We start from the raw sequence: 26,118 nt of genomic DNA, 5'->3' as shown, positions 1-26,118 counted from the left end.
GCGGATGTTCGGCCCGTCGCCAGCGCAATTCAAGGAGAAAATGGCCCCGACCGATCAATCCTGGCTGTGCGGACGCGGGGGGGCGGGGGGCTGACATCTGTCCGCCAAGCGCTGACATTCTCCACCCAAATCCAGAGAGTCCCGCTATCTCGGACGCCGGCCATTTTGTGGCCTCAGTCCGCCAGCGTCCTTCTGCAGGGCTCCAGACTAACTTAGCGCCTATGTCCTTCTGCAGGGCTCCAGACTAATTTAGCGCCTATGTCCTTCTGCAGGGCTCCAGACTAACTTAGCGCCTATGTCCTTCTGCAGAGCTCCAGACTAACTTAGCGCCTATGTCCTTCTGCAGAGCTCCAGACTAACTTAGTGCCTATGTCCTTCTGCATAGCTCCAGACTAACTTAGCGCCTATGTCCTTCTGCAGAGCTCCAGACTAACTTAGCGCCTATGTCCTTCTGCAGAGCTCCAGACTAACTTAGCGCCTATGTCCTTCTGCAGAGCTCCAGACTAACTTAGCGCCTATGTCCTTCTGCAGAGCTCCAGACTAACTTAGCGCCTATGTCCTTCTGCAGAGCTCCAGACTAACTTAGCGCCTATGTCCTTCTGCAGGGCTCCAGACTAACTTAGCGCCTATGTCCTTCTGCAGGGCTCCAGACTAACTTAGTGCCTATGTCCTTCTGCAGAGCTCCAGACTAACTTAGCGCCTATGTCCTTCTGCAGAGCTCCAGACTAACTTAGCGCCTATGTCCTTCTGCAGGGCTCCAGACTAACTTAGCGCCTATGTCCTTCTGCAGGGCTCCAGACTAACTTAGCGCCTATGTCCTACTGCAGAGCTCCAGACTAACTTAGCGCCTATGTCCTTCTGCAGAGCTCCAGACTAACTTAGCGCCTATGTCCTTCTGCAGAGCTCCAGACTAACTTAGCACCTATGTCCTTCTGCAGAGCTCCAGACTAACTTAGCGCCTATGTCCTTCTGCAGAGCTCCAGACTAATTTAGCGCCTATGTCCTTCTGCAGAGCTCCAGACTAACTTAGCGCCTATGTCCTTCTGCAGAGCTCCAGACTAACTTAGCGCCTATGTCCTTCTGCAGAGCTCCAGACTAACTTAGCGCCTATGTCCTTCTGCAGGGCTCCAGACTAACTTAGCGCCTATGTCCTTCTGCAGGGCTCCAGACTAACTTAGCGCCTATGTCCTTCTGCAGAGCTCCAGACTAACTTAGCGCCTATGTCCTTCTGCAGGGCTCCAGACTAACTTAGCACCTATGTCCTTCTGCAGGGCTCCAGACTAACTTAGCGCCTATGTCCTTCTGCAGGGCTCCAGACTAACTTAGCGCCTATGTCCTACTGCAGAGCTCCAGACTAACTTAGCGCCTATGTCCTTCTGCAGAGCTCCAGACTAACTTAGCGCCTATGTCCTTCTGCAGAGCTCCAGACTAACTTAGTGCCTATGTCCTTCTGCAGAGCTCCAGACTAACTTAGCGCCTATGTCCTTCTGCAGAGCTCCAGACTAATTTAGCGCCTATGTCCTTCTGCAGAGCTCCAGACTAACTTAGCGCCTATGTCCTTCTGCAGAGCTCCAGACTAACTTAGCGCCTATGTCCTTCTGCAGGGCTCCAGACTAACTTAGCACCTATGTCCTTCTGCAGGGCTCCAGACTAACTTAGCGCCTATGTCCTTCTGCAGAGCTCCAGACTAACTTAGCGCCTATGTCCTTCTGCAGAGCTCCAGACTAACTTAGCGCCTATGTCCTTCTGCAGAGCTCCAGACTAACTTAGCGCCTATGTCCTTCTGCAGAGCTCCAGACTAACTTAGGGCCTATGTCCTTCTGCAGAGCTCCAGACTAACTTAGCGCCTATGTCCTTCTGCAGAGCTCCAGACTAACTCAGCGCCTATGTCCTTCTGCAGGGCTCCAGACTAACTCAGCGCCAGATCGTCCGGCAGGCCCAAGACTGAATTAGCACCGGCTAAACTCTCATGGGCAGAAAGACAGCTCCAAAATTGATAATCTGTAGATCTCTAAACTCTCATGGGCAGAAAGATAGCTCCAAAGTGGTCCATAATCTGTTTAACTCTTCCACTGCCGAGCAGTCAGATTGCAAAACTGACTGTGCCATTCATTTGAATTGGGGACATGAGTCTCTGGTCTTAATCTCAATACCCATATATTTTACAACATTCAATAAATATAACATAAATAATATTTTAGAAAATATTTCAGGAGGACTTCATGATTTCTTTGTGTGAGGTTTGTAATATTTAACAGTCTAGTTTCAAGCCCTTCCCTGTAAATCGTCAAACAAGCAAATAAAGCAAGTAATAAAACAATAGAGACACAATATAATTTTACCTTCTTTCTGTCAGCAGAAAGGAAAGGTTTCTTCTCTGCAATATATCTATCTACAGTAGCTTAGTTACGATTAGAATAATTTTATCCAAAACTGGTCCAATCATTATCATCATTACCATTGCATTATTGTAGAGTTTATTATTCAATTACAAAGCGATCTTCTACTTTCCGGCTGAATTTGCCCATGTCACGGCATGCTTCCTTCATGAACTTGGAATGAAGTTAATAAATAAATGAAGTTGGAGTAAAGAGACTGCGCCGTTTTCAGAGCACGGAGCTTAAGCGTCCCTCACTAAAGGACACATCTGTGATGTGAGTCCTTCTGCCTCGCCAAGAACCTATGTGCCAGGCCCGGAGACAGCTCAACCCACGCCGTTTGTTTATTGATTATTTATTGGCTTACTCTACGGGTGGAACCTGTGGAGACGCTGCCGGCTGTGCACTGGGGACGTTATTCTCTGACACGACGTCCCCTGCCAGACCAGGCCAGGCGAGTGTTCCGGTGACACGATGTCAGCAGGGCGGGAGACTCACATGAAACTGGTCAAGCTTGGCATTAGCTTGGGTTTCCATTATAGGAAGATTCGCAGCTACAAGTAATACTGCTATAACTGCTATAACATATCACATGCTATAATGCTCCCTAATACAGACGGGGCCAAATACAGAGACCACATATTGTTCTTATTATTACTCATACTGTGTAATAATTCATTAGTCTTCGTGCATGATGCACCTCGGGCGCAGATTAAAGTAGATGTGTCTGTAATCTCACTATAGTCCTCAATATACAGCACATATCTCAGAATATTGACCCTGCTTCCTCTTAGGTAGTCAGACATGCTCCAGAAAGCAGAGAGAAGACGGATCTGTTTCCACATCAGACACTGCTGACACCAAGTCACTGCTGTACAAGCTGTCAGAGTCTGTGACATGTGCACGCACACACGGACATGTATGCACACGCACACGCAGACATGCACACGGGACTACGAAGAGAAACATGGGAGTACAAGAGAAACCGGGCTTCTTTCTTAAGGCTCATTACCTGGCCATTCTGAGATGCGGTGCTAATTTAATCCAGGACTGTTGCATCTATATTTATCTTGATACTGTCGTCGCTTATTACTTACTGACTTGGTCTATTTACCGTGTGTACGAGACTTGATGTTCATGGCTGATCATTTGTGAATTGTACCTTATCCCACCTGTTCTGTAGTTGTTCTCATGACCTATGCAATTATCGCACTTTGCTTTGGATAAAAGCATCCACCAAATGTAATGTAATATAATGTAATGTAATATAATGTAATATAATGTCATGTAATGTAATGTAATGTAATGTAATATAATGTAATGTAATATAATGTAATGTAATATAATGTCATGTAATGTAATGTAATGTAATATAATATAATGTCATGTAATGTAATGTAATGTAATGTAATATAATGTAATATAATGTCATGTAATGTAATGTAATGTAATATAATGTAATGTAATGTAATGTAATATAATATAATGTCATGTAATGTAATGTATTGTAATGTAATGTAATGTTAGGAAATGTAAAGTGTGCAGCAGGGAGGGGAACTTGGGCTGTGACCAGAACACAGTCTGCAGCAGGGGCCAGGCTGGGTCTGCAGACACAATGTAGCCCACTGCAGAGCAAACCCTGTTTCTGGAGATCTACCGTCCTGAAGGTTTTCACTTCAACCCTAATTTGGCACACCGGATTCTGCTAATTAGCAACTCAATGAGATCTGAAGCTGTTGAATGAGGCAAGCTTTGTTAGGGTCGGAGTGAAAACCTATAGGACGGTAGATCACCAGGACCAGGGTTGGTGACCACTGGTGTACAGCAACAATGATCAAATCTAGTCCTGGTTTTCTTCCCTCCCAGGTAATTAACTGACAAGTTAGTGCTACTGATTGGCCAGACTGGCTTCACACCTGAGGGTGGAAAACCAGCAGGTCTCGGTCCTCGACGACCATAATGTGATGATCCTTGGCGTGCAGCATAACTGCAGAGACACAGTACTGCAGAAAAAAGTAGGTGTTTGTGAGAATAAACAGTTCAACATTCTTCAAAGGCATTTGAATGGTAGTGAAATAGTGCCCATATCAGGAATAATACTATTATAACAGGAAAAAACTAAACACACTGTACGATGAACGACCAACCGCTTTCTTTGTCCTTTTCCTGGTGGTGAAACAGTCCCTGCAGTATCTCATCATCACGTTTCGTTCTGTTGGAGACTACACTGTACACAGTAACACATCAAACCAGCTGTGAGAACACCAGCACCTCACCTTTACACCTCTACACTGTAGCATAGCACACGTGACGGAAGCCACTGTTTAGTGCAAGTGCAAAAAAAAAAGTATAAATCCAATGACCCATAAAAATATTAGTGTCTGCCATGCTGAAAGAAAAAATGATCAAGCTCGGTTTTGAAACAGCTGGTAGCTGGTTGACCAGTTAGACCAGCTCCAGACTCAACATAGTTCGACCAGCACAAGCTCGATTTTGAAACAGTTGGCAGCCGGTATTTCAAGTTGGTCATAGCTGGATTTTACACCAGGGTGGTGCGGTTAGAAAACCAAGACATCTGTGCGGATTCAGTGCAATCTTTCCCAAAATCCAGGTCAAGATGGCTAGAAATTGCTTTAGCCAAGAGTCGGCAAATTTAGTAATTAGTAAAAATGCCGTAAAAGGACAATTAGGCTTCAACGAGTAAATGTCTATTACTTATGGATGGCCACACAGAGATTTTCTCTTAAAATCACAGATGCCATACACTGAAAGCTTAGACTGTCCTCTACTGGGTAAAATAGTTCCAAAACAGAATGGATTAAAGCACTGTACTCCCTTTAAAATACAAGTAGGTTATTACACGTGACTGATATAATGTCTACCCCCAAGTCGGAGGTGCTTGTTAAGTGGCCAATCTACTCAGTAATGATGGCACAGCTCAATATTTATTTGTTGGGTATCACCGGTGAAGCCGGAGCAGAGATTTTGTCGTTCCCACTCATAGTTGGGTTGCAGGGGCACTACATGTCGAGTTCAGGCGTCTCACGGCGGCATCGTCATAGCCACTAGGCGTAATCTCAAAAGGTGTAACCTCCAACTCCGAGTAATCCTTCAGCCATTTTGTAAAAGCTCATCAGTCCATATTACATTTGTGACAAAAGCGACAAAGACATAAATGTTAAGCTTTTAGAAGCGTGTGTTCACTTGTTCTCCCCCACCCCAGTTCCCACTGACGAAGCTCAACCTTGTTTCTGGCACTTGGAAGTCAAACAAGCAGCCGGGATGATGAGCTACAGTCACTGGATTATACATCAAAACCCAGGGGGTTCTTCAAGCGGCAGCTCGCATTTAATGATGCAGAGGCCAGCCCGGTCCTCTGGAAGTAAGGGGAAGGTACAAAGCGCTTCTCCTTCCCACAAAATTGGGTTTGCCGAGAGCCTGAAGTCACCGAAATTCTTTAAACAAAATGAAAGATACCCCGTCTGAGGTCTCATCAATAAGCCATGAGATGGCGTAATCATGTCCCACAAGCCTCTCTGAATAATTGAGGCCACATTACTGTGTGGAAAAGGCCCTGATGAGGGAACTGCAGGCCTCCTCATTAATACTGCGCTGTGCCAAGCTCACTTCCTGGGGCCCCTTTTCTGAGAAGTTCTTATAAAAGAATAATCTTTAAAAAATATTTTCCACATACTTCAGCCAAACAATGCCAACGATTTTAGTTTCATTTCTGAGTCAGTTCCTTGAAAGAAAGTTTGGGGAAAAGGGTTTTTGTGTCTTAAATATTAAAATATTAGCTAATCCCCTTTAATATAAGTGCCGTTTATCTTTTTTTGAGAGAGTAATCACAATATATTCTTAATCGGATTAACTGTGAGCCGAAGATCTAATGGAAGAACTGCATTTTAAAATTGAGAACTTGGCTGCTAAGTCGTTTTCATTTAATTTTATTTTGCTAATGTTATCGCAAGGGCACGGGATCAAAGCTGCACTTTGGTTTAAAAGTAATTGATCGCCCCCAATTATCAACACTAGCTGAGCAAGGACAGTGCATGCCAACTTTTTTGTTTTTAATAAACATTCTGAATGAAAAACTGATTCATGAACAAGACTACAGTTTTCAGCTTGTACTGCTGTAAGTGCGATTCCAGTAGTCTAACTCATTTCACTCATAATTCAATATAGTAGACCTACATTTTTTTAATGAATAGGCTTATATTTGTTGGAATCAACATACCTACAAGATGCAAACAATATAAAATATACTTATATTCTTAATGGCACCCCAAAGTGGGGCCGCCTGTAGTGTAGTGGCTACGGTATATGACTGGGAGCCGCAAGGTTTTGTGGTTCAATCCCCAGTGTAGCCACAGTAAGATCTATGCAGCAGCTTCAGCAAAGCCCATAACCCCACATGACTCCATTACATTACATTACATTATTGGCATTTGGCAGACGCTCTTATCCAGAGCGACGTACAACAAAGTGCATACCCATAACCAGGGATAATTTCGCTGAAAGACCCTAGAGGGAAGTACAATTTCAATTGCTACCTGTACAACAAAGATAAGGACGAGGGCCCCTTTTTTTTTTTTTTGAGAACAAAGAAACAAACAAACAGAGCAAAAGTGACCAAAGTTAACTATCCAAACACTGCTTACCTAGCCAACTAAAAATACCAATACACAAAGCAAGTCACAGAGACAACAATTAAGGTCACAGGGAGGTAGGGAGGGATGGGGAGAGGTGCTGCTTGAAGAGGTGTGTCTTCAGCTTGCGCTTGAAGGTGGGGAGAGATTCTACAGTTCTGACCTCAACGGGGAGTTCGTTCCACCACCGTGGAGCCAGAACAGACAGTAGTCGTGAGCGTGAGCGTGTGACTCCAGAGGGGATAGTCCCCTGCATAGTCTAATCAGCTGTAAGTCACTTTGGATATAAGTGTCAGCTAAATGTAATGTCAAAATGGAAAATATCTGTCTATCCTTTTGTCCAGACACATGAATGAATATTGAATAGGAATTTATTTCAAAATTAGGTTAACCAGAGCCCTGTTAGCAATAGTAATTGTCTGTTACCACTTCATATGGGACATGGGATTGGATTTTAGGAGACCGACAAACATAAAACTATTTTTTCAATAAAGGACAATATCGGAATATACACTATGAAAAAGCTGAAGACTGAAAGCACTGTCTGCTGTACCACCAAACATCAACACACGCAACCCATGCAAAAAATGACTGTCCTCTGACATTGACGTATCCTACAGTAACGTCTGCACAGCAGCTGGATAAATACCCCAGGGGTAAACTAAAAACATAGTTTTACAGCGATATAGCCCAACGCAAATGCTCAATGTACGTGAGTTACAGAGTATGCTAGTAACAGGGCCAGTCCTGGTCACCAAACTTTGCAGTGCGCAGTATATGCAAGGTCCCTAAAACACTAATGCAAGTTAACTGTGCTATTCAAGATGTACGAATGCATCCGATGCATTTGTGTCCAATTTCCTTTTGCTCTGGATTGCAAAAACCTTCAGAAATGTGAAATCTTTATCGCTCTTTAAAAAGAATGTGTAGGCTGACAGCACTCCAAACTCCAAGACACTAAACTCCAAAGAAAAAAGAAAAATGCCTTTATTATTTGGCTGTAACATTTTTTAAACATAATAAATTAAAAGTCCACCAGCAGGTGTTCTTACTTTTGAACTTAATTTATCTTTGCTTGTGTCTCTCCGACAAGACCAATGGCTTACCTAAACTATACTGCTATATTAGTATGCAAGACTCAGTTGCAGATTGCAGGTGTAATGCCATTTTGAAGTAACAAATGATTGGTACTTTATAATGATAAAATGAAAAGATTAAATAAAAGAAACACAATTTTAGAAAATGGTGTAACCGTGGGAAGAAATGCAGGGATTTATGGGGGATGGGTTTCAGAGATCTGCGAGGCGGATCAGCTCAGCTGCGAGACAGTGTCAAGGTTTAATGAGCTTTTAAACTCTAACAAGCCCTCGGACAAGGGCTTAACCCATTCCACAGTGTCACAGCCCTGACCCCTCCCCCCAGCAGGCTACAGGTCACCGTGGAAACGTTTGGGTCACTTTCCCATGGTGGCCTGTCCACCCATTATGGGAGGTGCTTTGACACTCGGGTGGGGGGTGGGGGTAGCGGGGGGGGGGGGGGGCTGAAGGCTCAGTGACATCACTATGCCCCGCCCTCCCAGGAATCCCTTTGTTCGGTCAACATGACAAGGCACCTCGGTTTTCCAAACGCTGTTCCGTTATGTGTTTGAAAGTGGAGGTGAATGAGGGGGTATTGGAGAGGTACACTGTCAAAAATTACTGTCTTTACAAGCATTTTAGTCTTGTAACATTACTTAAGATCTTGTTTTTTTTTCTCTCAAGTAGAGAATATTAGCTTGTTTTAAGTTTGCTTGCCAAGTGAAATCTTCTTATTCAATTACCTCATTGGTGATAATTTGTCTTATTTAGCTAAAAAGTTAAAGTTAAATAAATATATATTTTAAGTCAAAAAAAAAAAAGCGTACACTGCAAAAAAACAAAAAATAAGTCTGACTCATTTCAAGATCCGCCAATAAAATAAGAACATTTAACTGATACTCTCTACTTGAAAAAAATCTTAATCTCATTACAAGACTGTAAGACGGCCATTTTTTGCAGTGTGGAAAGAAGTAATAAAATGGCGGGAACGTCATTAGAACAAACGGCAGCTCGGATGATGACAGCTGCTTCCCCCGAAAGCAGAGGGCGGGGGGTCTGTATGGGGAGGGCGGGGGGTCTGTATGGGGAGGGCGGGGGGTTGTGTGTGGGGAGCGGGGACACGGCGGACGGCGGTCCCCTGGGCGATCGGCGAAGTCACCAGTGGGAGAACAACAAAGGCCTTTCCGTGTGCATCGCACAGATGTGCCCAGAGCCGGGCTGTCGGAAGTGGTTAGCGTGACGGCCAATCACAGTTCATTATTCCCCCCTCACAGGTCAGTGGGCGACAGGCTAGGCCAGCACGCTTCATTGGCCGCTACTGCTCCCTCGTTAAAAGGTGTGCCACGTGAATTGATTAACTCGTATCAATAAATCAATTCCTAACACTCCCAAGGCAGATATCCACTCTCACTGAGCACTTTATTAGGTAGACCTGTACATCAGCTTGTCAATGCAAATATTTCAACAGTCGGTCATGTGGCAGCAACTAAATGCAGCTGATTTTCGGACCAAATGTCAGAAGGTTGAAGAAATGTGATTTAAGTGACCGTGGAAGGATTGTTGGTGCCAGACAGGATGGTTTGCGAATCTCAGAAACTGATGATCTTCTGGCATTTTCATGCACACCAGTCTCTAGAGTTTGCAGAGAATGGTGTGAAAAACAATCCTCCTCAGATTCATTGTATGGAACCAGGAACATGCTGAAGATTTCTGAAAGTTTCCTGGAAAATGTCCTCCCTTTGCAACTCTAGTGACTAGACAGCCCTCACGGAGCACAATAAACAAAACCAAGCATCTGGAGTTTGCTAAACTCTGGAAGGGAGTGCTACAGTGTATGGTGAGATGGGACCAAAATTGAACATCAAAAGTGGCAAGAGTGGAATGCATATAAGGAGAAGCACCTCATATCTACTGTCAAATATGGAGGTGGGTAATTCTTCTTTTGGAGGTGTTTTACTGCCAGTGGTTCAGGGGCACTATTTAAGATCAATGACACGATTAATTAAAAAAAGCAGGAAATTATTTCAGAAAAGCTGGTTGCCTCTACTAGGAAGCTGAGACTTGGTTGTCCAGTAGCACAATGACTCCAACAATACATCAAAATCCACACAGAAAGGATTAAGTGAAAACTACACTCATGTTCTGCAATGGGCATCTCAGTCTCCAGACTTAAAACCCATGAAAATCCCATGGTCTGAACTGAAGAGGGGGTCCAAAAGGGCAAGCCCAGGCATATCAACGATTCTGAAAACTTGTGCATGGAGGAATGTTCAAAAATCCCTTCAAATCTCTTCTCTAACCTTGTCACAAATTATAGGAAAACAGTCATGGCTCTTATCTTTGCTAGGGGTGTTTGTACAAAGTATTCAACCATAAGTGCCAATAATTGTGGAACCTGTTTTTGGGGAAATATATATTTTTTTTCTTACACTGGTTGATTGCATTGAATCATTAATAAACCACACTACTTTACACATGTTGCAAAATAATGCCTATGCCAATAACCGTATGTGTAACAAGGGTGCCAATCATTCTGGAGCCCACCGTATATATAACTGCGGTCCAGTGTAGTGTACGCATGGCTTATCGTTTTCCTCATCCGACGGTGTGAACAACACCGATAATTAGCATTATTTTCCCACATTAAAAGTCAAACGGGATTAAACGAATTGCATTAGGTAAACAAAACAAAAAAAAAAGCAATAGCTGGGTCCATGTCATTGTACAAGGGGTGTTGCTCCTCGTTAGTGTACAAATGTTGTCCTTTCCACAACGATGAACGGCGCGCAGAGCATGTGCGCCCGGGCGAGCTACGCCCATCGCCCACAATGCAACGGGGCTTCAGCTGCGAAAGGGACGTGTCCGTATCTAATCTCCCCGCTCGCACCTCGCTGAAGGTGCACACACATTAAACACGGCGAAGCGATTAGTCCCGGGCGCGTTCACATCTGGAGCCGCCACGCGTAGCCTGCCGGGGCCCCGGTGGTTTAGCGCCGGCCGCTAACGAATCGTGAAGCGAAAATCGGACATTGCCAAATTGTATTAAAGGGAGCGAGACGGGAACGAGACGGGAACGCGGCGGTTAAATCGGCGCGCTCGGGGACGACGCGGCACGGCGGCGGTTTCCGCTCGAGAGAGCCATGAATAAAGGATGAGGACGCTGGTAATTACGGCAGTCTGCGGCCGTACCTCTGTCACGGTGTTAAAGTTGAGCGATGAGAAAAGCAGACCATGCGTGTTGTTTTGCGCATCTCTGTTTGTCCATTAGTATGCAGGAACATAGCATAATTGTGATGTTCTGGAACTCTGACACTGCTATATCGCAGGATATCCATCTTCAAGTTGTCAAGAAGTCAAATCAGTAGAAGTTAATGATAAGTGCGCGTCAGAAGCTTTCCTATGGCATGTAGTGCATAGAGTCATACAGTATAATAAGGAGATTGAACACAAGGTACAGTGCCTTTCTCCTTTTAAATCAGTAGAAGTTAATGATAAGTGTGAGTCAGAAGCTTTCCTATGGCATGTGGTACATACAGTCATACAGTATAAGGAGATTTAACAGTGCCTTTCTCCTTGCACCATGGCATAGGCGCATTCGCCAGACAAAAAGCATTTGACTTTTTCTTTTACATAATAAAAGTGTCTTGATGAACAAAAACAGGCTGTGGTGAAAATATTTTCCAAACAATATTAGCTATTTCACTTATTGAATGTCCCTTGTAGTTTATTATGGCTACACACACAGAGATATGTATACAGTAGAGTATATCCTTAAATTGGTGCCTGTCCGTAAGCTCAAGGGCTTTTGAGATATTTCAAAAATATCTGGCGAATCAATCTTACAGGAAACCGAAGGGAAGCGTCGAATGTCATTGAGCAATGAGCACGGGTTGTGTCAGCAGCTACCTCTGAGCAGAGGCCTGGGGCTGTTTGCCTCGTCGTCTCCTCAGCAGGGCCACCGTCAGCTGGGCTCCTGCCCCGAGGGACCCGTCTGTGGACCGCGCTGCTCGGCTCTCAGCGGCGTTCCCGACGTCGTGTGTGAACAGCTACGCACACAAACAGAGCGCTTACGCAGGGAAGATCTGAACAGCTACACACACAAACAGAGCGCTTACGCAGGGAAGATCTGAACAGCTACGCACACAAACAGAGCGCTTACACAGGGAAGATCTGAACAGCTACACACACAAACAGAGCGCTTACGCAGGGAAGATCTGAACAGCTACACACACAAACAGAGCACTTACGCAGGGAAGAGGATCCCAACAGCTACGCACACAAACAGAGCGCTTACACAGGGAAGATCTGAACAGCTACGCACACAAACAGAGCGCTTACGCAGGGAAGATCTGAACAGCTACGCACACAAACAGAGTGCTTACACAGGGAAGAGGATCAGATCAGCTACGCACACAAACAGAGCGCTTACGCAGGGAAGATCTGAACAGCTACGCACACAAACAGAGCGCTTACACAGGGAAGATCTGAACAGCTACACACACAAACAGAGCGCTTACGCAGGGAAGATCCCAACAGCTACGCACCCAAACAGAGCGCTTACACAGGGAAGATCTGAACAGCTACGCACACAAACAGAGCGCTTACGCAGGGAAGATCCCAACAGCTACGCACCCAAACAGAGCGCTTACGCAGGGAAGAGGATCCGAACAGCTACACACACAAACAGAGCGCTTACACAGGGAAGAGGATCCCAACAGCTATGCACACAAACAGAGCTCTTACGCAGGGAAGATCTGAACAGCTACGCACACAAACAGAGCGCTTACACAGGGAAGATCTGAACAGCTACACACACAAACAGAGCACTTACACAGGGAAGAGGATCAGAACAGCTATGCACACAAACAGAGCGCTTACACAGGGAAGATCTGAACAGCTACGCACACAAACAGAGCGCTTACACAGGGAAGAGGATCAGAACAGCTATGCACACAAACAGAGCGCTTACACAGGGAAGAGGATCAGAACAGCTACACACACAAACAGAGCGCTTATGCAGGGAAGAAAATTGCATGCAGTAAATAACACGCACAACCTGTGCTTTTCAGATAGCAAAAAAAACTAAAGTCAGTCCTAACAATAATATTTTAGTTTCATATTTAGACATATAATCTTATTTAATAAACTTAGCAAATTTAACAGCTCATATTTTGTACTGTTGTACTTGATGAAGTCTTATTATTAAATGCTTGTTAAGACACTTCTTGCAGTGCAGAAGCAGGATGGCAAACTGAAGAAAAGGAACCGGTCTGGAGCTCACAGGTATTGAACCTTAATTACAGTCTGCAAACGGTCTAATATTTCGACGTGTACACTTTCTTCATCTGGAAAGAAGCATTAGTCTGTTTGCAGTAACAGCGTAATACCCATTAGCCGCAGACTGATTCCTTTATCTCACTTCCAACAATTAAGATTTTTACAAATGACAGCAAATTGTTCTGGATTCTTGGCATGAGATTGTCATTTCAACAAACATCTTTATTTAAAAATTTAGGATCATAAATATTTCAGGTGTCTATGGATAAAGAAATTAAGGGGGGGGACATTCAGAAAGGGTTATTGTAAAATGGCAGCTGCACCAAATTATGCATGTCCGTCTCCTAGTGCTATAAATAAACAGATGACATTTGCACCAATGGGTGATCCAGAAAGGGGAGAAAAAAAACGAAATGGGAAAAGACAATTTGTTATTTTCTGGCCTATGATAATCTTCTTAGATGTGTCTGCATGGGGTGTTTTTTGTTTTTTTGATAGCCCTGACCCCCTAGTGACCCCATTTCGCACGCTGGGCCCGCAGCGGTCTACGAATGGAATGAGAGCCACGCAGAGGCCGCGGCGTTCAAAGCAAGGGCCAATCCCGTCGCGTACACCGGCGGAGACGTCTTAAAGGGCACGATGATTGGCAGGAACCCCTTTTCCCTCTTCCCCTCTCAGAAATGGTCCCCCCGCTTCCGCGTACAGCCAGCTCAAACGCGTGTAAAATACCAGGCCGTAATTGGGTTAAGCTGCGGGTCTCCGTAGCAACGTGGTTTGGGAGAGGCATGGGTGAGACCCACCTCCGCGTGTGCGCCTCCGTTCCGCCTCCCCGCCTCCCGCGCCCCCTGGTCATTGAGGGTTGCTCCGCTTCGAATCTTCCGGAAGGTCAGGACAAACTCGGGGCGAACCTGCAGGAAGGGCCAAAGGCAATGAGTCAGCACTGACTGCAATACACACCGCAGAACAAACGTACAACAGCTTCACAAACATTACAATACCAAAAGCCAAAAATAAGCCAATCTCAACAACATTTAGACTTAAAATCTTATTTCTATTAAATGTTTTACTAAAAAAAAAAAAAAAAAATACTGCCAATGAGGTGAGTCAGTTGGACTCGATTTGTCAGGTAAAAACATGTAATTTGTCAAGCAAACAGTAACTTAAAACAAGCTAATATCTTCTAGATTTTAAGTCTCATTGGACTAAAACACCTTTTAAGACCTTTTTGGCAGTGTACCATCTCTTTTACCATGGAGATGCAATGAAATAGATTCTTCTCAGATTGTATCCTGTTCTTATCAAATTTCAGAACAAATATGTTGAGTACTTCCTACTGCTGTTGCAGTTAGTTTGCTGTTGCTTTCCAAATGCATACACTCTTTACAGTAAGTGGAGTCTCATTATTTCTTATTTTATTTTCGTTTGGGAAATTCAGAGTACAATTTCATTGGTATGCCTATATTGGACTGCTATTTATCAGATAATTAGATTCCTTTAAATCTGCTTACTCAACATTAAAGAATTAAAAAAGGCAGCTATTTTCTAAGGTGCTTCAAACACCAGTTTTGTAAATGTAGGGTAACAATGTCCATGTCTCGACACAAACACCACTCTTGTGAATGTAGAACACTGTCCATGTCTGAACACAAACACTACTCTTGTAAATGCAGGATAAAACTGTCCAAGTCTCAACACAAACACCACTCATGTCACGCCGGGGGGGACAGAGGAACCAATAGTAGACACTGGAATGATGAAAAAAAGGCAGGTTTTAATTAAGGCAGATGAAGGGGCAGACAGAGCGTAATCAAAAACAGGCAAAGTTCAAAAACCAGGTGGTCAGTCCAAACAGGCGAAAGTACAAACGTGTGATCCAAAGAGAAGAGTCCAAAAAGCAGGCAGGGGTCATAAACAACAAAACAGAAAACAACCAACCGGATAGAATGCCACAAGGGCAAGGGCTCTCGAACAAGGAGGCAAGAAGGGTAAATGAATATCAGGGCTCAGGACTCGAAAATAAAAATATGACGAACTAGCAAGGTGCAACTGAGAGAGATAGGTATAAATACACAGGGGAATGAGACAACCTAGGCGGAGCATGGGAGTGAGGGCGGTCTAAAAAATAAACATCAGGGGAGACACATGAAAGGGCAATCATGACAAGGGAGGAATTAAAACGCGGGACTGGATTCACATAGACACACATGTAATACAAACGGCTCGGGACTGGGGAGTATACAATTGCACTGAGGGTTAAGGATTGTCGAGATAGTGGAGATCAGGGAGAACATTTCGCTGAATTAGGCAAGCAATTTGGGGATAGAACAGGGAGGCAGACTAATAGAGCAGTATTGAAGTAGAGGTAGAGTTAGTCTGTTAGTTAGTTGGGATTAGTATATTAGTGCTATCTACAAACATGACATAGAGAGAAAGCAGGAAGTAAGAACAGCGAGACAGAAGGAATCGTGGGAAACCCACGATGGAGGGACTCGGGATCAGAAAACATTCAGACTCAGACATCACAGGGGAAGACGACTGCAAAGACTGATGAATGTAAACAGAACACCAGACATGAATATGAAAAATAATACATTTACAAAAATACCAAATAAACTAACCGACAGAAATCAGGATCATAACATCTTGTAAATGTAGGATAAAAATGTCTGTGTCTCGACACAAACACCACTTTTGTGAAAGTAGAATAACACTGCCCATGGCTCAACACAAACACCACTCTTGTAAATGTAGGATAACACTATCTGTGTCTCGACAGAAACACCATTCTTGTAAATGTAGGATAACACTGAGTCTCAACACAAACCCTTGGAAAGATGTGGCCCTCTTTCCCGAAGATCCACTCCTGGTCTGGACAATCTCTGATCCTGTTAATGCCATAAAGAATATGGTTTTCACCAGATTAATTGAGCATTGAGCATTGAGCATTGAGCATTTTTTCACAAATAAAGCTATCGTAACATACTTTAATGACTTTTCTTTTCCTGCATGGGACACCTAGTTTGAACTACAGCTAAAAATGTAAGATATTTTATTAATACTGTAATGAGAATGAATGATCATTCATGTTAATACAGTACTACAAAGCATAATGAACACAGGGTGAATACCCAACACTGCAAAAAAAAATACTTAACAAGTATCTTCATCTTATATTTAGACAAAAATCTTATTTCTCTTACTTTTTATGCTAAATGAGACAAAATAACTGCCAATGAGTTGAGAAAGTTTGACTCCTTTAATGTGGTGAAAAATGTTCACTTGTTAAGCGAAACAGTAACTTAAAAATATTTTCTAGGGAAAAAAAAAGATTTTAAGTCTTATTACAAGATTAAAACTGCTTGTTTTTTTGTAGTGAAGGGCTTTCTAACCTGACCAAAGCAGGTGGCTGGAGTTTGTTTTTCCAACTCCTCGCTTTAGCAATGGGCTATAAATGTGAAAAGAGGGCTTCAGCACTGCACAAGCGTGTACCATGACAACTACACGAGAGGCGTGTGAGCGTAGCGGGGTGAGGAGGGAGAGCGGGCGGAATGTCAGCACCTCTTCTGTACGTTCAGCGGGAAGGCCTCGGTGGGAGCGCCATCTCCGTCCGTCAGCGTGACGGGCTGGGCGGAGACGGCCAGGCAGAGCTGAGGCAGGACGCGGCTCAGGATCAGCCCGGTCTGCGAGAGGGAGGGAGGGCCGGACCGGTGAAAAGAAGCAGAAAATAAGAGGAGATGTCACCGATGGCAGGGTCGCTATGCCCGAGTGAACCTGGGGGACATTCGCGGCCGTGGAAAGCGAAATGCGGCGCCCGAGTTATCGCTGGCCGGGGTCCGGGGCCACAGTCTGCGTCACTGAGCTCCCGCGCAACGAGAGCGGGATTTCACAGTTCAGCGGCGAGCAGGGGGGAAGACCTGCGCTGCCTTGCTTCGTCTTTTTCGTGTCGTGGTGTTTGCGCGGAGCGGTGATTTCTGGTCTGTAACAGGGCTGGGGGTTCCTGGGGGAGTAGATGTGAGGGGCGGTGCACTTCTTAGGCATTGCAGTGCACTACTGACTCACACTGCATAATGCGGTAATATGCATCTCTAAATGGGAGTGTACAAGATTACAAATATGTGATTAGAATGTTCTTAACTGAACAGTTCTAGAACACTAGAATAAAAAAATAAAATAAAAATACTCTACTAAAGAGTTAAGAGTTTAAATCTCACACTCGTTCATTGCCACCCCAGGGCTAAACGGTCCGCGCTGAGATCTCAGGGGTTGAATAAAGGGGATGCAATGCTCTTTAGTGTTAATAGGTACTGCTCCTTGTTAAACTCATTCACTGGCTGAGGTCTTGAAGCGTGTCAGGTTGAACCCTCCCTACTTATTTCAGCAGAGAGCGTTAGACACCAATAAACACGCCACAGAGATGCGTGTGTAATGAGGATGCAGAGCTGGATCGGATCAGAAAGATTAGGGCCCTGCAGGGGGATTCACCAAGAAGACCCGATCCCTGCGGAGACTCGTCCTTAGCGTTTTCGCTGCTTTCACGCAAGCATTAAGACGACGTAATCGAGGCTGAAATCTGACACGATGCGTCTGCCTCGCATCGCCCTTTATCGGCACGGCGGGCGGGTCGGATTTCACACTTTCTCATGCGAGATTGCTACCCTCACCGTAAAAAAACCCCATCTGAGGCCTGCTCCGCACGCGGGCTGAAAGACCGCTAAGGACCAATTAAAAGCTATAAAACGCAACTCCTGTCACAAAAGGAACGCTCAGGCTCGGCTCGTCCTGGTCCTGTTGGAGTAAAACGAGGACGAGCCGTAAGAGTCGATGTTCATACGGGCGCGCGGTACGTGTTTACACCCATGAGTGGAACGCTGAAGCGGGAGCGCTGTCCGTGTTCGGCACGCTGCGCACCGAATGTGGCCCCCGGGCAACCGGGCCCTTCCCCAGCGCACAGCCACGCTACCCCTCCATATGAGGAGAACACAGGCATCAATCACCATTCAAAACAGTGTGAAATGCTGATAAATTAGGGCAGAAAAGTGGAAAATGCCGGTGAGCATGAGCAAGAAACTGCCGCTACGCGGGCCAGACCTGCGTCCGCGGGAGTCTGAGGAACGACGGCGGGGTTTGGATTCGCCGAACGCTTCCGGGACTGTTGAACTGGAATTCACCCACAAACAAACAACAGTACAGGCCCCCTCCCCATCCAACCATGCCGACAAGCTTGGATGGAAAATCTCTCATACAATACTGTGCAAAGGCTTTAGGCACATGCAAAACATATTCTTTAAAGCAGTAGATGCTTTCAAAAATGATGAAATCAACAGTTTTAAATATTGAAAAATGTATCATAAAGAGCAGTGAGCATTTAAAAATTAAATTAAATCAGTATTTCTCCTTCGCCTTCATAACCATCAATTCTCTTTGGTACACTGTCCTGCAGTGTTATAAGAAAATCATCTGGTAGGTGATACCAACTTGCCAAAGTTCTTGGCTGTTTCACTTTTGACTATTCAGGTAATCCCAGACAGCCTCGATAAAGTTTTCATCTGAAAAGTGGTCTATTACGTAATATGTTTCTTTATTTAACAAAATGCAAACATTTCACTTTTTGGAAAATTTGCCCTTTTCTACCGACACACTAATGCAGAAAACCAAAAGGACTTTGCACAGTAGCGTATTTCCAACTGTCAGAACCCCCAGCACTACTCCTTGTAATCAAGAGTTTGCATAAGAAACAGATTGCGCCAATCGGGGAATGAGGAATGTCCGACAACCTTAAATCATCAACGACATGCAGCACTAGCACGCTGAGCATGCAGTCAGGCTGACAGGCTAAGCGTCTTGCATGGCAGCCAATCGCCGTTGGTGTGTGTGAATGGGTGAATGTGAAGCATCAATTGTACAGCACTTTGGATAAAGACGCGATATAAATGCCGACCATTTAGCATTTACACACCTTGGTGATGATCCACACGTGCGACAGAGGCCACCCCGTGCCCTGACTGCTCCCGGCCGGACCGGCCCGGTCCACCACGTGGGCTGAAGGAAACAGAACCGTCTGCGGATCGGACTGAGGAAAAGAACGAGACAGGTCAGTTCAGAGAAGGCCATGTATACGTCAGGTTGAAAAGAAATACAGTTTTCTGTATTTGTAGCTGGTACCCCTGGCACCGGTGGTTTTCAGATAATTCTGGAGCCCACTATAGATGTCAACAGGGCTTGATATCTGGAGCTGAAATTCAGCGCTGAAAGCTGCCTCCATTGGCTTGTCCTGACATTTCCAATGGTAAATGGGGGTAGTTGTGTAGTTAAGGCATACTATGCTGGATTTTTACTTTACAAATACTATAAAACAAACACGCAATGATACACTGGCAGCCTGTGTCTCTGTTCAGTTCTGCCCAATACCTTGCTTATCTACTTCTAAAAACTCATCGGGCCTTTTTTGGGTGTGGTCTTTTTAAATTTATGTGCTGTATCACGGAAGCATGTGTCCAACACACTAAACTATTTTTAATTTACTGTCAAATATGAATGAAATCGAATGGGAAATAGGCTTTTTGAGGGAAAATATAGGTATCACAAAGGAGCCACTTCATATCAATTGGTGAAAATAATAGCCTGAGAACTGGCCCTTTGGTTCAGCCCCTTCATTGTCAAGCAGCTCCTCTTCGTTCAGTTTTTCAAAATGACCTGCAGTCTGTCTTTCGCATTGATGCCATTTTAAATCAGGTTAAACACGCAACACAGAAGACATAAACCAGGACATAACTGTTCCAGCGGCAGCCGGGGCCTGAAATGCGTCTCCTCGGAGAAACAGGGACCGCGGCGGGATGATGGGCTTCAGAGGTTCATGCTTAAGCGAATCTAAATATAAACACTTCCTTCACCTCTGGAGATGAGACAGATTTAATTACACGCTGCACAAACGGTAGTTAAGCTGCCTGTCTGCACGCGGGCCATTCTCCTATCTTGACGAGAGAACTCTCCACTCTTGTTCGTGAACTTTATGAAGATGACACCTTTATTTGACACCTTTATTAAGGATATGCGCGCCGCGTCTAATTAATCTCGGTTGTAGGCAGACGTGTCTCGTCTAAGGAGAGAAATCTAGTCATGTTGTTCGGGTTAACATGCTGTAATTACAGTCATCCCGTCATATACATTATCTGTGTGTTCCTTATACTGATGCAAGAGCAATCCCCCCAGTAACTTTCCACACTGAATGTAAAGTAGAAACTTTTAAGCAGGTTAATACCTCCATTATTCCAGGTTTTCCAGGCCCAGGCCCGGTGTGCTGGATTCAGTCAATTTGCCCGAAAGTTTTGCTCATAATTTGATTCAAATTCCAGATTTCTGCTTTTCCTCATTAAGTGTGATCAGCTAATTAAACTGGCGAAACTCAGCTGGTGAAATAGGGAGTTTAATTGTGAAGAATAAGGGGAAGTCAAAGATAACTTATTATTGTATTATTATTAATTGTGTTTTTCTGTCAGAAATCAAATTGGATGGATTGTTCAGTGCTGTGGCAGGGGCCAAGAAGGGACTGTTATAAAGTCTGACCCTGGCTACTAGACCCAGTGAACATTATTTTGGTGAAAAGTAGGTGAGAAATCTGGAAAATCCATTCAGGTAAAAACTGAGCTACACTTGGTTGAAAAGCGAACGTTTCCTAGCTGATAGCTAGGCTAGATCCGGGTAAAAGCTGATCTATTTTGAGCTATAGTCCGAATCCATTTTCATCAAAAAGGCTCTTAACCCTCCTATTATGTTCTGATTTTTGTCTGCACAGACACTCCCGTTACCTTGAGCTGGATGAAGTGGGCATCTGGGTCCACGCGGTCGGCCAGATGAGAGGCCCCAGGTGCTTCGGACACGCAATTCGGCGGGAATCCCTCCCACACCTTCCATCTAGAGGGGCAGACAGCACGGGGTTATGCCTGTACGGTACAGATCTCCTTCTGACCCGACCCGCTCACCACCCTTACCAAGCAGAAGCAGCTCACGGCGCTAACGGCTACCTTCCATGAGCGGGGAGCCTCGCCGTGATGTCACACACACCAGACTGGAGACTGGGTCTCTTCCAGTCACCCGTGCGACAGCCATTTTGCGCAGCTCGTACCCCGTCTGCAAATGACTGTGTCAGGTTCTGGGTGTTTCTGTTTCTGCTTTTGTCTGTTTTCGTTCCTTGTTACCCTCTGTGACCACTGTAGTCTGTCTTCCCCTTCATTTCCACTCATTCTCATCACACCTGTCCTTCATTCAGTGTCTCCGCCTCCCATTCCTTATATGTATGTCCTTCCTGTTTTTCAATCTGGCCTCTCACCTGTTTCTCGTTGTCTGTTTATCAGTTTTCTATTTATACCTGTCCTTTTCAGCTTCTCGTTGTTAGTTTGTCTTCTCCAGTTTCCCGAGTCTGCCATTGTATTAGTTTTTCTCGATGCATGGTTTTTGATTCCCCGTTTTTCTGTCTGTTCTTTTGCACCCTGGTTTTGGGAATTTTTTAAAAGTTTTTTTCTACTTGGTTTTGACTTCCGTTTTTGGTCTTCCCTGTGCTTTATGTCCGCCTGTTTTTTTGTCACCCCTGAGTCTGCGATTGCTTCCCCCTGCCCGGGTTCTTGACAGACTGAGCTCTCCTTACGCAGTCTGTTGATTGTACCAGGAGGGTGTGAGGATGCAGATCTCATCTTGTGACACTTACAAGTATTGAAGTATTCTGCATAACGAGGGGGTGGGGGTTAACAAACATAGTGATAGGGAAGATTACCCATACCAGCTACCAGCTGTTTCAAAACAGGAGCTTGAGCTGATCAAACCATGTTGAGCATGGAGCTGGTCTGAACGGGTCAACAGATTTGAACAGATTTTTTCAGCAGTGCTATTTTACTTGTGGGCATAAGCAGTATTGGTGTTGGTAATGTATTGTAACGTCTTCACCCATTATGAGGAAGGTCACATGACTGGCTGGATGGTAACGTGAACCATTGGTGCTGCCGCTTTCACTCCTTTGTAACTGTAATTTTTCCAGGAAAATGCAATTCCCCCACCATTCTAACAAGCACCATTATTTAGCAGTTCTCCTGTGTTGTCTCAGGATGTTGCAATGCTACAACATTGGACTTTTGTCTCGACTAGCATGTCCGACTAAGAAGCAGTTACAGTAAGACAATCTCAGCTTTCTCGATTCGTGGGCACAGAAGCCACCCATATTTTTTGAGCGTCATTTCAGATTTCAGGAGAAGCCGAGTGAAAAAGCCAAAATTGGTGCATCTGACAAGCAAATTGAGAGGTTGACTCGAAAGTAAGTTGGAGAAAAATGGCAAGCTAATGGCCATATCTTGCTTGAGAGTTGAACAGATGGAGCCTGGACAGTGACAAAACTGGAAGATCTGTGGTCCTCTTCTGAGAGTTTGTTTCATCTGATGGATTTCAATCCAAAAACTATCCCAGTGAAATCAGTGTGGGGCAGGGAGTCGAAGGCGTAAAGTGTCATGTATTTTGTACTCATGTATTCTGGGAATGTCCAACAGTTACCGTGGTTATGTGATGACCTTGTGAATAAAATGTCCATAGTAGATATTCCGTTCACTACCTAGGAGCTTCTCCTGATGATTCTAGACCAGGGCAAGGAAGGCCGTGTCTTATTCTGGATTTCATGCCGACTTAATCAGCTTAATCATGTAATTAGCCTGATCATTTATGATAATTTAATATCTCTAACATGATGTGACGAAGCAGTGTGTTGTTTGCCAACTGATTAGTCAGATGATCGTTGGCAAGCTTGTTAATCAAGGAAAATGAACGAAAGCAGGTTGAGGCCAATGATACAGGAACAAAAGTGGGCAAAATACAGACGATGTAGCATATTTGCAGGCACAAAATTGTCCCCTCTCTTCTTCTGGTTGAGGGGAGGGGGTTTGGTAACATAAAATAATAAAAGATGGTCCACAAAAAAAAACTTAGTTTGCCATTATTTTAGGATTTACTAATTACTGTATACAGACTACAGACATTGTAATAATGTGAGTTACATTTCAATCAAAGCATCTACCTATAGCCTTTCATTTATTCACATTACATTAGGGTTAAGGGCCTTGCTCAAGAGCCCAACAGCTGTGCGGATCTTATTGTGGCTACACGGGGATTAGAACCACCAACCTTGCAGGTCCCAGTCATTACCTTAACCACTATGCTACAGGCCGCCACATTAATCACGGCACAGAAAAGAGCTGTGTTATCGGACCAGTCAATGGCCTCTACAGTACCTGGATTAAATGCCAGTCCTCTTAGCACATCCTGTAGATGGCTTAAGCCATATCTGAAACAGTGTGTTGACACTACCCCATAGTGATGGGGATCAGAGCCCTATCTGAAACAGTGTGTTGACACTACCCCATAGTGATGGGGATCAGAGCCCTATCTGAAACAGTGTGTTGACACTACCCCATAGTGATGGGGATCAGAGCCCTATCTGAAACAGTGTGTTGACACTACCCCATAGTGATGGGGATCAGAGCCCTATCTGAAACAGTGTGTTGACACTACCCCATAGTGATCAGAGCAACCCACAGAGGAACATACTTCCTGAATCCGGCTGGTAATTCCGCGTCCGGGTCCAGCGGGGCTCGGAAGACGGCCCTGTAGTCCTGCTCCTCCACCGCTGTGGCTCTTTCCAACGCCAGGGTCAGGGCAGCTTGGCGGGGGGGCCTGTGGGAGAGGAGAAGGGGAGGGGAGGGGTTGTGTGTATTAGTGTGGAGGGGGAGGTGCACCTCCAGACTGATGGTTCTCAGCCCATTGCGTGTCCCAAACTGAAACGAGCATGTAGGCCGTGATGATAAATAAAAACAAGCATACAGAAATGACAGAGAGGAGAAGAAGATGGAGGAGGAGGATCTGGAAGCCCTTAACCCCGCATTGCTCCACGGGGGATTGTCCCTGCTCAGTCTAATCAACTGTAAGTTGCTTTCAATAAAAGTACCTAAATAACTTTTTAGTCGTATTTTCATAGGAGGAGGATGCAGAGGAATGGCAATGTTTATACTTGTCACGTAGTTTGATATGTAAAAAGACAGATGCAGTGACATCCAAACTTATTCACACCCTTGACGAAAGATGAGCAAATAATGGAGCAATTAAATCTCACTTTGCTCCAATTATAAACGTATTCCCCAAAATACAAACACCTGTCTTTTTTTAGCACTTTGTGGACCCTCCCTTCACAAGGATAATACTAGAGTCCTCTTTTATAGTGTTTATGAACATTTTTGGTGGGGTCTTCGATCATTGATTCCTCCATACAGATCCTTCAAGATCCTTCAGAATGAAACCCTACGTTATTCTCCCTGGAATCCAAACCCAGCCCTGGGGTGTTTCTCAATGTTTTGTAGCAGTAGCACATACACACGTCACAAGCACACATTGCATCTCAAAGATATTGGTATTGAGAAAGCACCCCTGTTTTTATTTTCTCCTGGATAAATAGTGCTACTGATTGTCCAGACTGTCTTGACACCTGACTCCCAGGTAAGGAGACGTTGGAAAACCAGCAGTTCTCGGACTGTGAGTCACTGATCCCTTGTCTAGTATATGCTTACAGTCTGGCCTGTTAGCAATATTGTCTCTTTTTTTAGTAGTCGAGTCTACTCACAGTATGGAATTGTGTCTCCTTTTATTTTGTGTCACAGTGTTGGTCTGAGATGCTCAAACACAGCTACCACCCCTTTTCTTCAACAGTAACACTGGGCTTGTGTCTTTTTACTGTCTGATCTGAGTATTACGATGGTGCTGGTACTGTACGCAACCAACATGCCCAAAAGGCTCAGTGTCCTTCTCTCACTCTTATTTCTACATGCTTTACGTCATGAGCACGTCTCCGAACCCTTTCTGATCAGAACAGGAAGTGTGCCCACCTGGACTTCCTGTAATGATAATGGCTTCTTGCTGAAAGCAGGGTGGTGTGAGAGACCCTGAGTGGTGAGCGTTCTGCCCCTATGCTCGGCCATTTGTAATCAACTGCTCAACCACGGTAATGAATCGCTTTAAGAAACGTGGAACTTCTGTCCCAAATTAGCTTTGATTCAGACGCTTCCATACTTGAAGATCGAATCAGTTCTTCACTCGCAATCACTCGGAGCGAGTCAAGAGATCCTAGCAGAATTATGGGAGATCACAGCGGATTTTCTGTGCGAATGAGCATTTTCCTCAGGCATGCCCCCCCCCCCACATAGCGTACTGGAAGAATGAACTGACTTCATTACAACTTCTCCAAGTGGGTCACAAGAAACAAGTTCCTTTAGGAAAACTCACAAGGCCACTAATTACAGCTGGGCTGCTGGGGAGGGGAGCAGGGTGTGTGTGCGTGTGTGTGTGTGTGTGTCTGTGTGTGTGCGTGTGTGTGTGTGTGTCTGTGTGTGTGTGTGTGTGTGTGTGTGTGTGTCTGTGTGTGTGTGTGTGTGTGTGTGTGTGTCTGTGTGTGTGTGTGTCTCTGTGTTGTGTGTCTGTGTGTGTGCGTGTGTGTGTGTGTGTGTGTGCGTGTGTGCGTGTCTGTGTGTGTCTGTGTGTGTGTGTGTGTCTCTGTGTTGTGTGTCTGTGTGTGTGCGTGTGTGTGTGTGTGTGTCTCTGTGTTGTGTGTCTGTGTGTGTGTGTGTGTGTGTGTCTGTGCACACGTGTGTGCTGTGCGTGTGTGTGTATGTGTGTGTGTGCATGTGTGTGTGTGTGTGGGGGGCTGATAGAGGATCA

At 44.8% G+C, this 26,118-nt stretch overlaps 1 protein-coding gene across 1 annotated transcript in view; it reads right to left on the bottom strand.

Moving 5' to 3' along the window:
• Positions 1–26,118, bottom strand: part of LOC133111107 (doublecortin domain-containing protein 1-like) — an 87,758-nt gene that overhangs the window by 45,281 nt on the left and 16,359 nt on the right. The window contains exons 6-11 of the mRNA XM_061221262.1: positions 23,962–24,087; positions 21,186–21,291; positions 19,337–19,450; positions 16,950–17,060; positions 14,181–14,288; positions 12,010–12,149 (exon numbers count right to left, since the gene is read on the bottom strand). Of these exons, the coding sequence (XP_061077246.1) occupies positions 12,010–12,149; positions 14,181–14,288; positions 16,950–17,060; positions 19,337–19,450; positions 21,186–21,291; positions 23,962–24,087 (705 nt within the window). The remainder of the gene's footprint in view (positions 1–12,009; positions 12,150–14,180; positions 14,289–16,949; positions 17,061–19,336; positions 19,451–21,185; positions 21,292–23,961; positions 24,088–26,118) is intronic.

The sequence above is a fragment of the Conger conger genome, chromosome 15, assembly GCF_963514075.1.
Source record: "Conger conger chromosome 15, fConCon1.1, whole genome shotgun sequence".
Lineage (NCBI taxonomy): Eukaryota > Metazoa > Chordata > Actinopteri > Anguilliformes > Congridae > Conger > Conger conger.
This window is presented reverse-complemented; position numbering and strand designations above follow the sequence as displayed.